The 14,879-nt window shown below is 40.9% G+C and overlaps 1 protein-coding gene across 2 annotated transcripts in view; it reads left to right on the top strand.

Moving 5' to 3' along the window:
• The window catches only part of KIF5C (kinesin family member 5C), a 151,647-nt gene that overhangs the window by 71,496 nt on the left and 65,272 nt on the right, over window positions 1-14,879 (top strand). For both annotated transcript variants that reach the window (XM_058548928.1, XM_058548929.1), the window contains 3 exons: window positions 1,993-2,117; window positions 4,637-4,741; window positions 5,111-5,259. In XM_058548928.1, the coding sequence (XP_058404911.1) occupies window positions 1,993-2,117; window positions 4,637-4,741; window positions 5,111-5,259 (379 nt within the window). The remainder of the gene's footprint in view (window positions 1-1,992; window positions 2,118-4,636; window positions 4,742-5,110; window positions 5,260-14,879) is intronic.

The following is a 14,879-nucleotide window of genomic DNA, read 5'->3' on the forward strand; positions in this document are numbered from 1 at the left end:
TCCAACAAATTGAATACAACAGTGCACAAGAGTTTCAATTTCCTCACATCCCTGCCAACACTTCTCATTTTCTGTTTTTTTCCCCTTCTTAATAGATATCATAATGGGTGTTAAGTGGTATCTCATTGTGGTTTTGATTTGCGCTTCCCTAATGATTAGTGATGTTGAGCATCTTTTCATATGCTTATTGGCCATTTGTACATCTTCTTTGGAGAAATGTCTTCAAGTCCTTTGCCCATTTTTTAATTGGGTTGTTTGTTTTGTTGTTGTTGATTTGTAGGAGTTCTTTATATATTCTGGATCTCAATCCCTTATCAGATATATGCTTTGCATATATTTTCTCTCGTTCTATAGGTTGCTTTTTCACTCTGTTGATAGTGTCCTTTCATGCGCAAAAGTTTTTAATTTTGATGAAGTCCAATTTATCTATTTTTCTTTTGTTGCTTATGTTTTTGGTGTCATATCTAAGATATCATTGCCAAATCCAGTGTCATGAAGCTTTTCCCCATTGTTTTCTTCTAAGGTTTTATAGTTTTAGCTTTTACATTTAGGTCTTTGATCCTTTTTGTGTTAATTTTTGTATATGGCTAAAGGTAAGAGTCCACCTTTTTTTTTTTTTTTACTTGTGGATATCCATTTGGTGAAGAGACTGTCCTTTCCCTGTTGAATGGTCTTGACATTCTTGTTGAAAATTATTTGAACACATTATGTGAGGGTTTATTTCTGGGCTCTCTGTTCTATTCCGTTGGTCTGTATATCTGCCTTTATGCCAATACCACACTGTTTTGATTACCATAGCTTTGTAGTAAGTTTTGAAATTAGTAAGTGTGAGACCTCCAACTTTGTTCTTTTGTTCAAGATTGTTTTGGCTATTCAGGATCACTTGAGATTCCACAGGAATTTTAGGATGGACTTTTCTATTCTTGCAAAAAATATCATTAGGTTTTTGATAGAGATTGCGTTGAGTTTGTAGATTGCTATTGGTAGTATTTCCATTTTAACAATATTAAGTTTTCCAATCCATGAACAAGGAATATCTTTCCATTTATATGTGTCTTCTTTAATTTCTTTTAGCAACATTTTGTAGTTTACAGTGCACACGTCTTTTGCTTCCTTGGTTAAGTTTATTCCTATGTATCTTATTCTTTTTGTTGCTATTCTAAATGAAATAGTTTTCTTAATTTCCTTTTCGATTGTTCATTGTTACTATATAGAAGTGCAACTGATATATACGTATTTCTTTTGTATCCAGCAACTTTGCTAAGTTTGTTTATTAGTTCTAACATAATGGAATCTTTAGAGTTTGCTCCATATAATCTGGTAAAACAGTTTTAAGAAATGCTTGCTAGTGGGGGTTGAATAAGACAGTCACTGGGGTCTCTGCCTGCCTGGGGAACAAAGACCAGGGTCCAAAAAGATTTCATTTCCAGTACTCGGTCCTAATGAAGCATGTTTAATCTTTGAGACCTTCTATGCACCTAGAATGGGTTATAGAAGAAGTGTGTGTTTTAATCCTTCCTTAAAAAAGTCATAATCCTTCCTTAAGAAAGCTGATGATATTACTGATAAGGCAAGGCTTACCCACATAAAGAAGATAAAATATATCAGGTATTAATCACAATAATAGAGGCTGAGGGACTTAAAGTGAGGCAGGGGAGGAAGCTGTGAGCTCTTTAAGAAGAGAGTTGGGCTGAAGTAGGATATTGGAGGATGGGGCTTCAGGCAGAGCTAAGAATCTGCTATCTTAAATCATTGACTAAAATTTGTAGATTAATTTCTTTGCCACTTGAAGACATTTTAAATCTTTCATTTCTAGAATGAGCATTGTTTTTAAGAAGAAACAGTGGTCTCAGATAATTTTTTAAATTGTCTGAACTTAAAAAAAAATGGAGCTTAAAAAGTTAGGCATGATTTGTTGTGCTTTTCAGATGAGAGGCTTGCTACTTAAATTTATGTGTTCTTTGTAGAGCAGTAAACTATTTTCCTTTTCAGACATGAATGAACACAGCTCTAGAAGTCACAGTATCTTTCTGATTAATATTAAACAAGAGAATGTAGAGACCGAAAAAAAACTCAGTGGGAAGCTTTATCTAGTTGATTTGGCTGGAAGCGAAAAGGTAATTGGTTCTTTATTTGTATTATCTATAATTTCCCCCTGTTATTTGCTTCAGTGTGCAATGGTATAATTTTTATGCCTTTCTATTCCCTGGTTTTAAAGAGCTTTTAAAGTTTCTGATGTTGTGCCAAGATGTTATTAAATTTAACCTTTGCTTGCCTGCTCTTTCTTTTCTGGTCCTGAAGTCCCCTATTCGTATCACGGGAGGTGCTTTGAATGCCAACTCTGATTTATGCCTAATAGGCTCAGATGATGACATTAGGCAAGTGTTGGTGTGAACTTAGCCTGGCAAAGGCAGTTGCACAAATGCAGGAGGGCATGAACTTCTGAGGAAGGGAAAGATACCCATGTTGTACCAGACTCAAATAGGCCAGGAGAGGGCTTTGCCGTTGGAATGTGGCAGTCCTGCCCTTGCAGGTTTGTTTTGCTGGTAGAAGATCTGGAAGCTGGGGCTCTCTCTGCATTGCTTGCTTCTCTCTGCAATAGGAATGGACTGATGGGGTCTCACATGGGTGGCCTCACGTCCTTCAGGCTATGAGGACTGTAGCCAGGGTTTTTGCCACAAGCCCTGATCTGTCTCTGGTTTTGTCAGGGCTCTCTTTTAGCATGTCTACTCTGTGCCATGCCCTCCCAGGCACCGGCTGACATCATACTCCAGACCAAATAGACTTCCCAGAACCTCCCACCTGCCCCCTTCCAGCCTCACTTCCATAGCACCACTACAGGTTCCTGCTGCCACAGCCTGGCTGAGGGCACTGCCCCCTGGGGCGACATCACAGAGCAAGTCCACGTGCACAATACCATGGGGCCTCCATCATCACTGACATCGTGCTGACTGTCCCCATCAGGCCTAGAAGCTCGGTCAGTCTCCTGAACTGTGTAATTGATCTTCACTTACTCCCCACCACCATACGCCAAGTTATGGCCACTGACATCCATGTAAGTAACGGCTACTTGGATTGTCCTCCTCTATGCGTTTGTAAAGCGATGAGCGGAAAATCATCTGGATATTCCTGGTTGGGAATCTAAAATTTTACTTGTACGGGCTTGTAACTTTGATTAAACAGACACCCACTGGAATGGGAACATGAGCAGCATCGCTTAGTTCTAGGCTGACCATTAACAGCTGGGATCTGCTTTGTGGCCACACCAGCTGTGTGGGTCCAGACAAAGAGCCTGGTGGCCACTTCGCTCTTCCCGAGCTGCCCTCTTTCCTTTTAGTGCACAGCGAAGAGTATTTAGGGCCTAAATGCAGCTGAAAAATGCTTAATGCTGGCAGTTCAGAGGGGAGGCCTGTCCTCTGAACAGTGTTGGTGGTTATTGCTTCTAATATTTATGAGGCATTTTAAAGTTGTGGTCCCACACATCATTTCTTTTGCTCACGTCTATTTTCTTTTGCCCTAGATGTGTCCATATGAATGTGTCAGTGTGATCTAGTAGAAGAGAACTCTGGGCTTTAGTCCCCGACTCCCCTAAATGGTGTTCTTCCCTTGGGCTGGCAATTTGACATCTCTGGAGCTCAAATTTTCCTTGTCTGTAAAAGGAAGGTGACTGTACCTGTCTTGCATATTTCATGGAGTTAAGATGCTCAAATATGAAAGCACCTTAAACAACACCATGTGACTAGACTTATCATTTGTGACCCATCAGCTATATTATTTCTCTGTCTATAAGCAGGGGTACCCACACACACGATTCCCAGCGAGATGAGAATCTATCCTATTTGAAAAAAACCTCCCCCCTGGCCACGCGTTCTTCTCTAACATTAGAAGTCTCTCCTTTATACATAATTGAAATCCGTCTGTGTGCAGTTTAAAATCATTTCCCCGCTTTTCTTTCTTTAGAGAGCAGCTGCTCCCCCTGCGTTGTTTGTCTAGTCAGCAGAGCTATGAATCATGTTGAGTTCCTATTTTTTCCAGCATCTGTAAACTCTCTCTACCCAGAGCTGTAAATACGAAATTACCAGTAATAACACAGCAGAGGAAGAACTGTGCACGGTCCTTCTGGCTGTAGAGGAAAAAGACAAATTCACAACGTAATATACATTTTCTTGACTTTTTCTGCCTCTCCCAGTATTTTTCCTTTTGGATAATTGTTCCTGTTTTCCTCGCTGTGGGAGTAAGTAGGAAAGGAACAGAGTCTGGACAACCCCTCCACCATGGAGGCTGTGGTTCAGGCTCGCAAGGCCCCTGCCTCTCCGTGGTGACAGCACTTCTGGAACCTGCTTTCCCGATGGATGCCCCCGGGGGAAGCATCTGCAGCTCCAGTACTTGAGGCATTGTTTCAGCCATTCCCCTAAAACCTAATTGAGGGGAAAATGACAGTGAGAGAGAACAAATCCCCAGCCTCAGGCACGAGGGAGGGTTTTATCAATGTGATTCTTACTTACTTTTACGTTTCCTTGCATTCCAGGCGGGTTCCCATCACCAGCGCCCCCTCCTTTGCTCTCCTGTGAGTTGGAATTTTCTGCCCTGCTCTTGCTATCCTGTGCAGCTCACTGCTTTCTCTTCTCTCTGGTAGGTCAGCAAAACTGGTGCCGAGGGAGCTGTTCTTGACGAAGCTAAAAATATCAATAAGTCTTTGTCTGCTCTGGGAAATGTGATCTCTGCCTTGGCAGAAGGGACAGTAAGTGAGCCTGTTCCCGTCTATTAAATGATGTTATGAGAAGTCGCCTTTTGGGTCCCTGTATTCTCTTTGTCACACACCCTAGAGATTCGTTTGTTTTTGTTTGGAATGGGACAGAGGGAATCCTGGCTGTGGACATCCTGCTTGCTGGGAGATCTAGTGCGTTAAAATGTGTGAATGGTGATGCTGATCTTCTATGACCCGGGTCCCAGAAGAGGCATTCTGAACTTTGGCAAGATGCAGAGACTGGGCAACAAATTCTTATTTCACACGTGTTTCTAAGCCCAGTGTTCCCATCACTGACTTCCTTCCCTCTGTTTTTTCTTTGAATGGGCTCCAAGAGCCAATACTTTTTCTTTTCCTAAATAGAAAACACACGTGCCGTACCGGGACAGCAAGATGACTCGGATTCTTCAGGACTCTCTGGGTGGGAACTGTAGAACCACCATCGTTATTTGCTGTTCTCCCTCTGTCTTCAATGAAGCTGAGACCAAGTCAACGCTGATGTTTGGACAAAGGTAGGTGTGGTCTCTTGTTGCTCATGCTCTGAGCTGAGTCTTAGGTGTTAGGAGTAAGTGGTAAGGGGCTAGTGCCAGAGAGGAATTAGAGTGAGGGGGCAAGCAGCCTGTTACTAAATTGCATCTAGCAGGTGACCTGTAAACTTGAGGCATCGTTTATTGAGGCCAAAGGAATAATTATGTTTTAAATTAATGGACAAGAATATGCCAATCAGAGGTCTGGGTTAAAAGAAACACTCAAACTTATAGATGAGACTGTTGGTAATTCAGTGGAGCGTTACTGTTGTTCTTCATGCAATTAAGTCTAATGCTCAGTTTCACAGGATTTCAAGTGTGTACAACTCAAGACTGGTAACTACCTTTAACTCCAATATTTGGGATCCATTGCAGAGTTGCTGATAGAACAACCAGAAACTTGCTGAATGTAGAGTAGTGGCATAAATATAGATAGGGTGGGGAAGAAATCCTACCTGGGGATAGGAGGTGCAGAATGTATTTTGAGGAAAGGGGAAGATGGCAGCCATCTTCTCGCCTTTAAAAATGTCCAAATGAGATGTCCTGGATATCTGAAAAGTGTTAATAGGTGGGAGACACTTAGTAATCCTAAAAACAACATTCACGTATGTGGGTTAGTTCATACCTGCCTTTCCTGTCTTGCCCACCTCTCCCTGTTGCCCAAGGCCTCACCTCCTTCAGTCATGGTCCCTCAGTTTCAGGTGTTTAGCTTCATCCTCTCAGCATGGCTGCCCCAGGTGCTAGTTCCTAGAGTGCTTGGGGTGCAGTGGATTTGGGTGATCTGAGCATCTCAAGTGCTCAGTCTGCTGAGCCCAGACCTGAAGTTGGGAGATGCAGATTCTAGTGCCATCATTCCCTTCAATACTGAACAATTCTATGATCTTTAGACAAGTTACCAGTTCTCCGTGGGCTTCAGCTGCCTCATTTGTAATGGATGCACAGAGAACTCCCTTGGCCTTCCTCCTGGGAGTGTGTTGTGTGGCTGTGTCTGAGAAATAGTTTAAGATGACTAGAGAAAGGACAGTTGGGGGTGGGCATTCTGTACGGGAAATTGTTATGGCTTATTTAAACTGCATTAAACCCCAGTCATTTCCTGAGCCCTCAACAGAACATAGAATTACACAGTCACAGCACCTGTGGGATGTCTAAATAAATAATAATTACATTGAAATGTTGTGGAGCTAATATATCTTTTAAACTGGATTTGAGTCCTTTACTTCCTCTCAAATTACTTCCTTGATTAGCCAAATGCTTGGGTCAGTGAATTGCAGTGGGATAACCCCTGCTTTTCTCAAGGGTCACGGGATACCTATAAACCAGGAACTGCTTATGGGAAACGTAGGATACTGTGGTGATCATCCTGCCTGCCCCATCTCTCCTGGTTTCTTAAACTTAAGCTTTAACAATTTCCTCTGAAGACATGTTTGAGCAAATGCATTTGTAAAGCACCAAATGCATTTAGAAAGGAACCATCTCTTAAAAAAAAATTCTCACCAGCAAAGCAAAAATAATCTGAATCTTTGCAAGCCAGAGTCATCCTGGGCATGGGCTGTCTGTCTGAAAGTTCCTGACGTTAGTGGGCGTTGCTGCTGTCTATAGATAGAGTTTTAGGTGTGAGTCCAAATGATTGTTTTCTTTCTTCTGATCTCAGTGAGGCAATCATCAGCATCGTCATTATCACTAGTGCTTTTTTTAGGGCCTAGCATGTGCTAGGTGTGTCACAATCCTCACAGCAATTCTATCAGGTAGGCATTATCCCACCTTTGTACAGGGGATGAAATTGAGGCTTAGGCTCAAAGCCATTAGGTACCATACCTGAGACCACCCAGCCAGTAAATGTCTGAACATGTAGGATGTCGTAGGATGGAGTCTGTTATTTGGCCCACAGCCTCTTACATGTGGGCTGCTTGATCAGGAACCTTGATGAGCACAGGCCTCTGGGGTCAGTAAGTTCAAGTTTTGAAGCTAAGTTCTGCTACTGACCCATTCTCTCTCTCGTTTACTTCTTTCTGAGCCTCAGTCTCCCCACCTGGAGAAAGAAATATAATAACGCCTACTTCTGGGATTGTTAGGAGGGTTAAATGAGTTGCTTCAGTTTTTGCTTAGCACAAGGGCTGGCATGTCATAGGCATTCAGTGATTGCAAATATCCCTTTTCCTCCATCTTCAACAGTCTTCAGCAATCTGATGTATTGAGGCTTGGAAAAATCACAATAATGGATGGGACTGGACTGAATGTAATGTAATGTATGGGATAGGACTGCAATATAAGGAACAGGACTGAATGAAGTAGAATTAGAATTAAGTTTCTGGAGTGAATGATTAAAGAAATACTGCTGATATTTTGAGACTCCAGGAAATCAAAATTATGTCAATTATATTTTCAAGTGAAATAGGTTGGTCTACAACCTTTTATCAGAATCATCTGGATACTGGGCTCCATGAGGGCAGGGACTACGTTTATCATTGGCATCAGTTGTCCCAACAAGCACCCAACACAATTAGTACATAGTAGGTGGTCAATAAATAAATGCTTATCAAATGAATGAACAGACGAATCTAATATTTGTTGTGTAGACTTCCTTAGAACTTTCAGGCAGTTGCCTGACTGTGACACCATTATGTCCACAAGTTTGGTTAGGTTTAGATCTTGTTTGTTTTCTAGCCTATAATTAGAAATGTGTGCGGTTTTGTTCCCTTCCTTCCATCCATGAGTTAGTTAATGGATTCTTCAAGGACATCTAACTTCTCTATGGGGCCAATACATGCTTTGTTGTTAAATATATGCGTTGAACCCAGTTACACAGCAGACATGAGTCTGAACATTGGATTAGACATGGTATCTGATAGCTAATGAGATTAAGCACTTTGAACTCAGAAAGGGCTGCCGGGCACATCCCAAATTCAGTGTAATGAGTGTTCATTATATTCTTGTTGCAGGGGTGGCCAAACCTTAGGACAGCATGAGGTTCCTCAGTTACTCCTACACGGTTCTTTCAAGAACATGAAGGAAGTCCGTGTTTGTTGCTAGGCTATCCTGTACTGATGCCCTGAATAAAACAATAGTATGTCCTTTGAAGCAGTGGAAACGTGATGGAGTCTACAGATGTCTGAGAGCAGCCTGTGAAGTCAGCACTCTTCAGAATTTTCTATTAGGTCCTGGTATTTTAAAGGAAAAAATTCACTGTGTCTATTTCTTGGTTTCAGCAATGAATTCTGGCTGTTCTATTTGGTCAGGCTTGTCCCCTTTAGTCCCCTGAATGCCCAGCCTTGTGCTAGTAAAGAAGTTGAAGCCATTTTCTATGTTCTCAAAGAAGTTTTAATCCAGCCAAGGAGGCAACACTTGAACTTCCAGGCAGCAGAGAGTCAAAAAGCTGGACTCTGTGGAAAAGCTGAACACTTCCTGCTTTAAGGGATAGGGGACTCAAATTAGAGCACTTTCATTGATTTTTTTTAATTCTGGTTTCCAGCATTTTGTTTCTTAGCCTTTAATTGCTCTTCCAAAGTACTTTTATAGCACTTTTCGAAAAGGATATTTGTAAATTTTAGAAGTTGGAACTCAAATCACCCAATTATCTTGGATGCCTATTTAATGCACCTTGATTTGGGGTGGTAATGAGGGAAAAGGGAGCCCCGAGGGGGCAGACCAATCAGTCTAGAGAAGGCCTGAGTCAGCACATCTTTGGCACCAAGAGTTTTGATTGATCCAGTATGAATAATTCATTTATTTGTATGTGAATGTGGAAGGAGAATTGATAATTTAGGGAAAGTAATATTCTTTCTTCTTTTCCTGATGTGCACTTTTTAATTTTTAAATTGTGCCATCTAGTGCTCAGTTTGGTGGCCGCTGGGTTAGGCAGACCCCAAGGCCTGAGTGGCGTGCATGGAAAATTCATGTCCCCAGAGCGTGATAACAAGTTACCTGCGGGGCTACAGTGAGCACGTTGCCTGCCTTGATGCTTGGCTACACTTTTGACATAAAATGGAGAAAGCCTCAAATCACCCTCCTGTTGGAGGGCCTGTTGCTGAAACACCGGTAGAATTAATTTTTGCTCTTAGAGAGAGAGATACTGTGGGTGACAGAAGTTTAACCAGATGCCAAATCCTTATCCACGTCAGTCATTTCTTAATGTTTCTCGGGAGACTGGAGCTTTTCAAAAGACAAAATTTAAAGCTTTTAATTTCTCCTTCCCTACATCCCCCACTCACAGCAGGGAAATGGCCTCAACAGGAAATGGGAAAGTGCTTTGCAGCAGTCATGTTTCCAGAAGAAGATTAGGTGTTTTATATGGCAACTAGGACTCAGAGCAGATTAAAGGGTGTGATGGTTTTATGTGTCAATTTGTTTAGGCTGTAGTACTCAATTATTTAATCAAATGCTAATCTAGGTGTGGCTCTGAAGGTATTTTGTAGATGTGATTAACATCCACCATCAGTTGACTTTAAGTAAAGCACATTACCCTCCATAACATGGGTGGGCCTCATCCAATCAGTTGAAAGTCTTAAGAGCAAAAACTGAGGTTTCCTGGAAAAGAAGAAATTCTGCCTCAAGACTTGAGCATCAACTCCTGCCTGAGTGTCCAGCCAGCTGGCCTGCCCTACAGCTTTCAGAATTGCCAGTCCCCACAGTCACATGAGCCAATTTCTTCAGATAAATAAATAAATAAATGTAAGGTATATCTTATATATATCAAATAGGATCGATCTCTCTCTCTCTCTCTCTCTCTCTCTCTCTCTCTCTCTCTCTCTCTCGTCTATCTATCTATATCTATCCTACTGGTTCTCTTTCTCTGGAGAACCCTGACTGATAGAGAAGGATGTGCAACTACCCTGTCCCACCCCACAGTGGGAGGATCTCAATCTCTCTGTCCTTCTTACATACAAACCACTCACAGTGCAGAATCACACATTACAGACTTATTCTGTGCATTGAAGGTGTGGGGTTGTCTAGGGGTTGTCAAATGTCAGTACTATCCTGAACACCTGGAGAGGCAAGGAAAATGCTGAAAACAAGGGGTAGGAAGGTACTAAGAACAAACATCTTCCTGGTTCTTTCAGGGAGGCCAAGCTAATTTGAAGAAGCTCCAATGATGTGTCATCTATATATCATTTAGAACTGACAGGCCAGACAGCACGGAGTATAGGCAATGATTGAGGAAATAGGTGGGGAAGGGATTTGTCAGGACAAAGAATGATGTACGTGGTTCTAGGACTTCCCCTCTTAACAGGGCTTGATTCAAGTGCCAAATTATGAGAATGCCTGTAGTGTCGTCACGCCTGGGGGCTTAACCTAGGTGGTGGAAACAGACATGATCAGCAGTCTTAGAAGCCTGGACATAGGCTTCTGAACATGGAAACTGCAAATTCAGTGACAGAGGGACTGAGAGGTGCTGGGAGGAAATAACAGAACACTCGAGGGCAGGGAGGCAGAGTCTTCCTCCTTCTGTTCTTCAGTGGAGTGTGTCTAATAGAATCCTTTTCTGACTTAACTGTCTCTGTATGGGGATCTAGGTGGAAGATGTACTGTGGCCTCTGCTCTTGTCTGCTGTGCTTGGTCTGCCTTCTCCAAAGGAGGTTAATATTCTTAGCTTTGAGGTCTTTTAAAAACTGGGTCCTCGTCCTCTCCCTTGTGGGGAGAAGAGATATTATATCTGGGGCAAGGCTAGATTGTATATTATTTAAGCGATGCTTGACTCTCTGGAATAAGCTGACACAAAGAAAAACTGCAAGACAGATACCCTGATAATTGCATCCTCAAGATTTGGCTCATTTGTGCTAAGTGTGTCTTGCTGTTAGGGTGTAAACCTAAGATTAATTAAGACTCTTCCCCTAAGTAGCATTTGCTTAGGATTTTGGTCAGTGTGTGCTATGGTTATAACTTCAGGAAAAGCATTTATTTTTGTGTACAGCTTGGGGACTCTGCTTGAAAAACCTTAGGGTCTTTGGAAATGAAGACCCAAGACACTTTTGTGCTCATTTGTGAATGATCAGGTCACACTGGGATTAACCAAATGTTATCACAGTGAGACTGACCCATAAAGATGATGAGTGAGCAGTAAGTTCATGGCTATAGTAAGGCTCCTGTGGGTTGTTGGCTTGTTTTTCTATATCAAGGAGTAATGTCCCTGAACTATAGGGCTGGGTGGTACTGCTCTTGCTATGTAGCTCCAGCTAGACAAACTTGTAAAACCTGCCTTAAGAGCATTTCTTAATTTCTCTATCCTGTCGATTTTGTTTCCTTGTAAACTACCCGAAATTCTTTTGGAAACAAGGCTGAGCAGTAAATGCACATGTGTATGCATGTATGTGCTCACAAGACCCTGAACTGTGTCCCCGTGCAGTCCTGGTGCTCAGGATCCGTGTTGATTCCCTGTGTTTGAGCAGAAAGTCCAGATATAATGCTGTGCCGTGTGATTACAGCTATCAAGCATATGGAAAATGCCAAATAAAAGAGCAAAGAGTATGAAAGCTGGAAGAGACTTGGTGCTCTAAAGTGGACCAGGCAGAAAAACCACAGAGCACTCCCTAGCCCACACTGATGGCAACTAGCTGGACATTCACACAGGAAGCAAGGGAATTGTGAGTGGCAGAAGCAGATAGAACCTAATCGTTAGGCTCCTTTATTCTGTAAATTTTCCTAAAGTTCATGGTAGAAAGCAAGATAGATTGTAGATGTTCAACATCCTTTTACTCTAGATCTCTCATGGGAAGATGGACTTGTTATTCCACTTTGCAAGCTTGATTTTAACATCGTAGATAGGAAGAATATTTGTTCTATTAAAAAAAAAAATAACTCCAGGCAGAGATTCAGTATCTCTCTTAGTAACTCTAGTTTATTCCACGATCTAGAAATTCTTGTATCTGACTTGATTTCTTTCTATATCAGTTTATTTTTCTATCAACATAGATTACTATTGCCTCTCTTTGAACTTTATTTAAATAAAAACATACAGTAATGTTTTGTATCTGGCTTCTTTTATGCAAGATTGTATCTTTGAAATTCACTACATTGTTAGCTGTAGTAGTAGTTTATTTTTTGTAGTTATATAGTATTTCGTTGTATGAATATCTACTATATGAATTTACTGTTAATAGGTATTTGAATTGTTTTCATTTTAGGACTATTGTAAATGAAGTTACTATGACATTGGTTGTCATGTCTTTAGGTGAACATATGTCCTTATTTCTGTAGGTTGTATACCTAGGAGTGGAATTGCTAGCTCATAGGATATGAGATGTTTGGCCTTAATAGATAGTACCAAAGAGTTTTCCGAAACGATTGGAATAATTCCTTCTAGTAGCAACTGAGTGTTATAGTCTCTACACATCCTCACCAACACTTAGTATTATCAGTTAAAAATTTTTTAGCTGTTCTCTTAGGTGTATAAAGGTATCTTATTTTATTTTGCATTTCCTTGATGGCTAATGATATTAGGCCCCGTTTTTTGGGGTATTTGTTGGCACTTCTTTTGTGAAGTGCCTATTTAAATCTTTGCCCAGTGTTTTCACTGGTTGTATGCTTTTGCTTATTGATTTTTAGAAATTATTATAGGTAAGTCCTTTGTCAGGTATACGTATTGCATGTATCTTCTCCCACTTTGTGGCTTACATTTTAACTCTTTTGATGGTGACTTTTAATGAAGAGAGGTTTTTAATTTCAATAAAGTCAAATTTATCTTTTCTTTATGTCCTATTTAAGAAATCATTGCCTACCCCAAGGTCTTGAAGATGTTATCCTATGTTTTCTTCTAGAGGCTTTATTGTTTTACCTTTCACATTTATGGTATGATCTATCTGGAATAGAATTTTTGATGTGGTATTGGGGAAGTGGATAAAGGTCAAACCCCCCCCCCCCCACCCCCATACCATATATTGAAAGGACTGTTTTCACTTTTCCACTGTGCTGTATGGACGTCTTTGTCGTAAATCAGATGACTATATAGCTGAGTGTCCGTTTCTGGATAATCTATTCTGCTTCTATTCCAAAGTTTCTGTACTGTTTAATCAGTTTGAATTACTGTGGCTTTATAATTAGTGTTGATATTCCATTCTCTAACTTTGTTCTTCAAAATTGTCTTGCTATTCTTGGCCTTTTTCATTTCTCTTATAAATTTTAGAATCAGAGTGTCAATTTCTGTACACCCATGCAAACCTCCTGGGATTTTATTTGAAATTATTTTAAATCTATAGAATAAGTTTGGGAGAATTAACATCTTTCCCTATCACTGTTGGCTAATTTCTTCATATTGTACCTATAGTAGATGGAAAGGCATGATGCTCTGCCCCATTTGGGACTGAATAAACTCTAGGGCAATGACATGAACCATGGTTTTCCACCATTGTTCCAAGTTCCAAATGGGAGTTTGGTTGCATGTCTTCCATCTACTCCTCTGGATCATTTCTGTACCATCTCTGTCTGCTCTGTACCCTGAGACAGTGACCAGTTTGAACAACGGCAATGGGCTCCCTTGCCTCTGGTTGCCAATTAGGTTCAACCAACTGGAACACAGGCAGGCGATCAGAAGGAGAGAAAAGGGTGAGGTCAGAATATTAATTTCTTGGCTCCTTCTGTGAAGGGTCACTTTGGGTTGGCTGTGTGCCTAGACTAAAGGCTATTACAGCTCCCGTTGGGCAGCCTTCTTCCTATAGCTCCTTCCCTCTGGGCTCTCCTCATCACTAATGTGGGGTATGCATTATCCTGTGTTATTTCCCAACACGCTTCTCATACCTTTGTAAAACTCTCCCCAAATTATGCAGTTTGAGTGGGACACATGTTTCCTACCAGGACCCTGATTACTTCAGAAGTAGAATAAAGAGAATTTTCTGGGCAGCTTAAAAGAACTTTAAGAGTGAGGACCGTTACACCAGTGATAACCTTGCTGGGTCTGCTGACAAAATTGTACTTCTGGCTAAACCTGCCTGACTATAGCATAGAGGCAGGCTCTATCTTTCTCTTTCTAGTATCATTGGAAATCATGAAGAGACTCTTTATGATTTAAAAGTAAGACTGGTAGCCTCAAAGTGTACCTTTAAATGTCCACAAGCATTTTAGACATAGGTTATTTTTCACTTTCTGACTTACTAAGTTGATAATCGATGCTGCAGTATCTGTGCTTGTATCTGAGGAACATCCACAACACTGCCTGAGGATGTTAGCAGGCGAGGTGAGAGTGTCAAACTGGCATAGACTTTCAAGGAGTAATAAAATTGCTGCTATTTGAAAAATTAGAGTTGAAGCACTTCTGGGGACAGCAGCCTCAAGCTATACTGAATGAGGGAGATTTAAACTAATTCTTAAGTAGTGTCTTACATTGAAATCATTTAACTCATCTTTTGACAGTTGGGTTATTTACTTGTCTGCTTTAGGAATTAATTTTTAGAATGACATCTTTAGCACTGGTGAGGACCATGGAATTTCTTTCACTGAAATAGAAATCATGTCCAAACTGTCATTTGATGATAACATAATTAACCTGAATCGCATATCAGATAGTGCTGGCAAATATGACAGTACAAGAACTGCTGGGAGTTTAAAATGCAAATGTCAATAGCAAAAAAACCAGGATATCACATATTTTTAAATGAAATTTTTGTATTTTTAAAAAG

This window comes from Diceros bicornis, chromosome 10, assembly GCF_020826845.1.
Source record: "Diceros bicornis minor isolate mBicDic1 chromosome 10, mDicBic1.mat.cur, whole genome shotgun sequence".
Taxonomy (NCBI): Eukaryota; Metazoa; Chordata; class Mammalia; order Perissodactyla; family Rhinocerotidae; genus Diceros; species Diceros bicornis.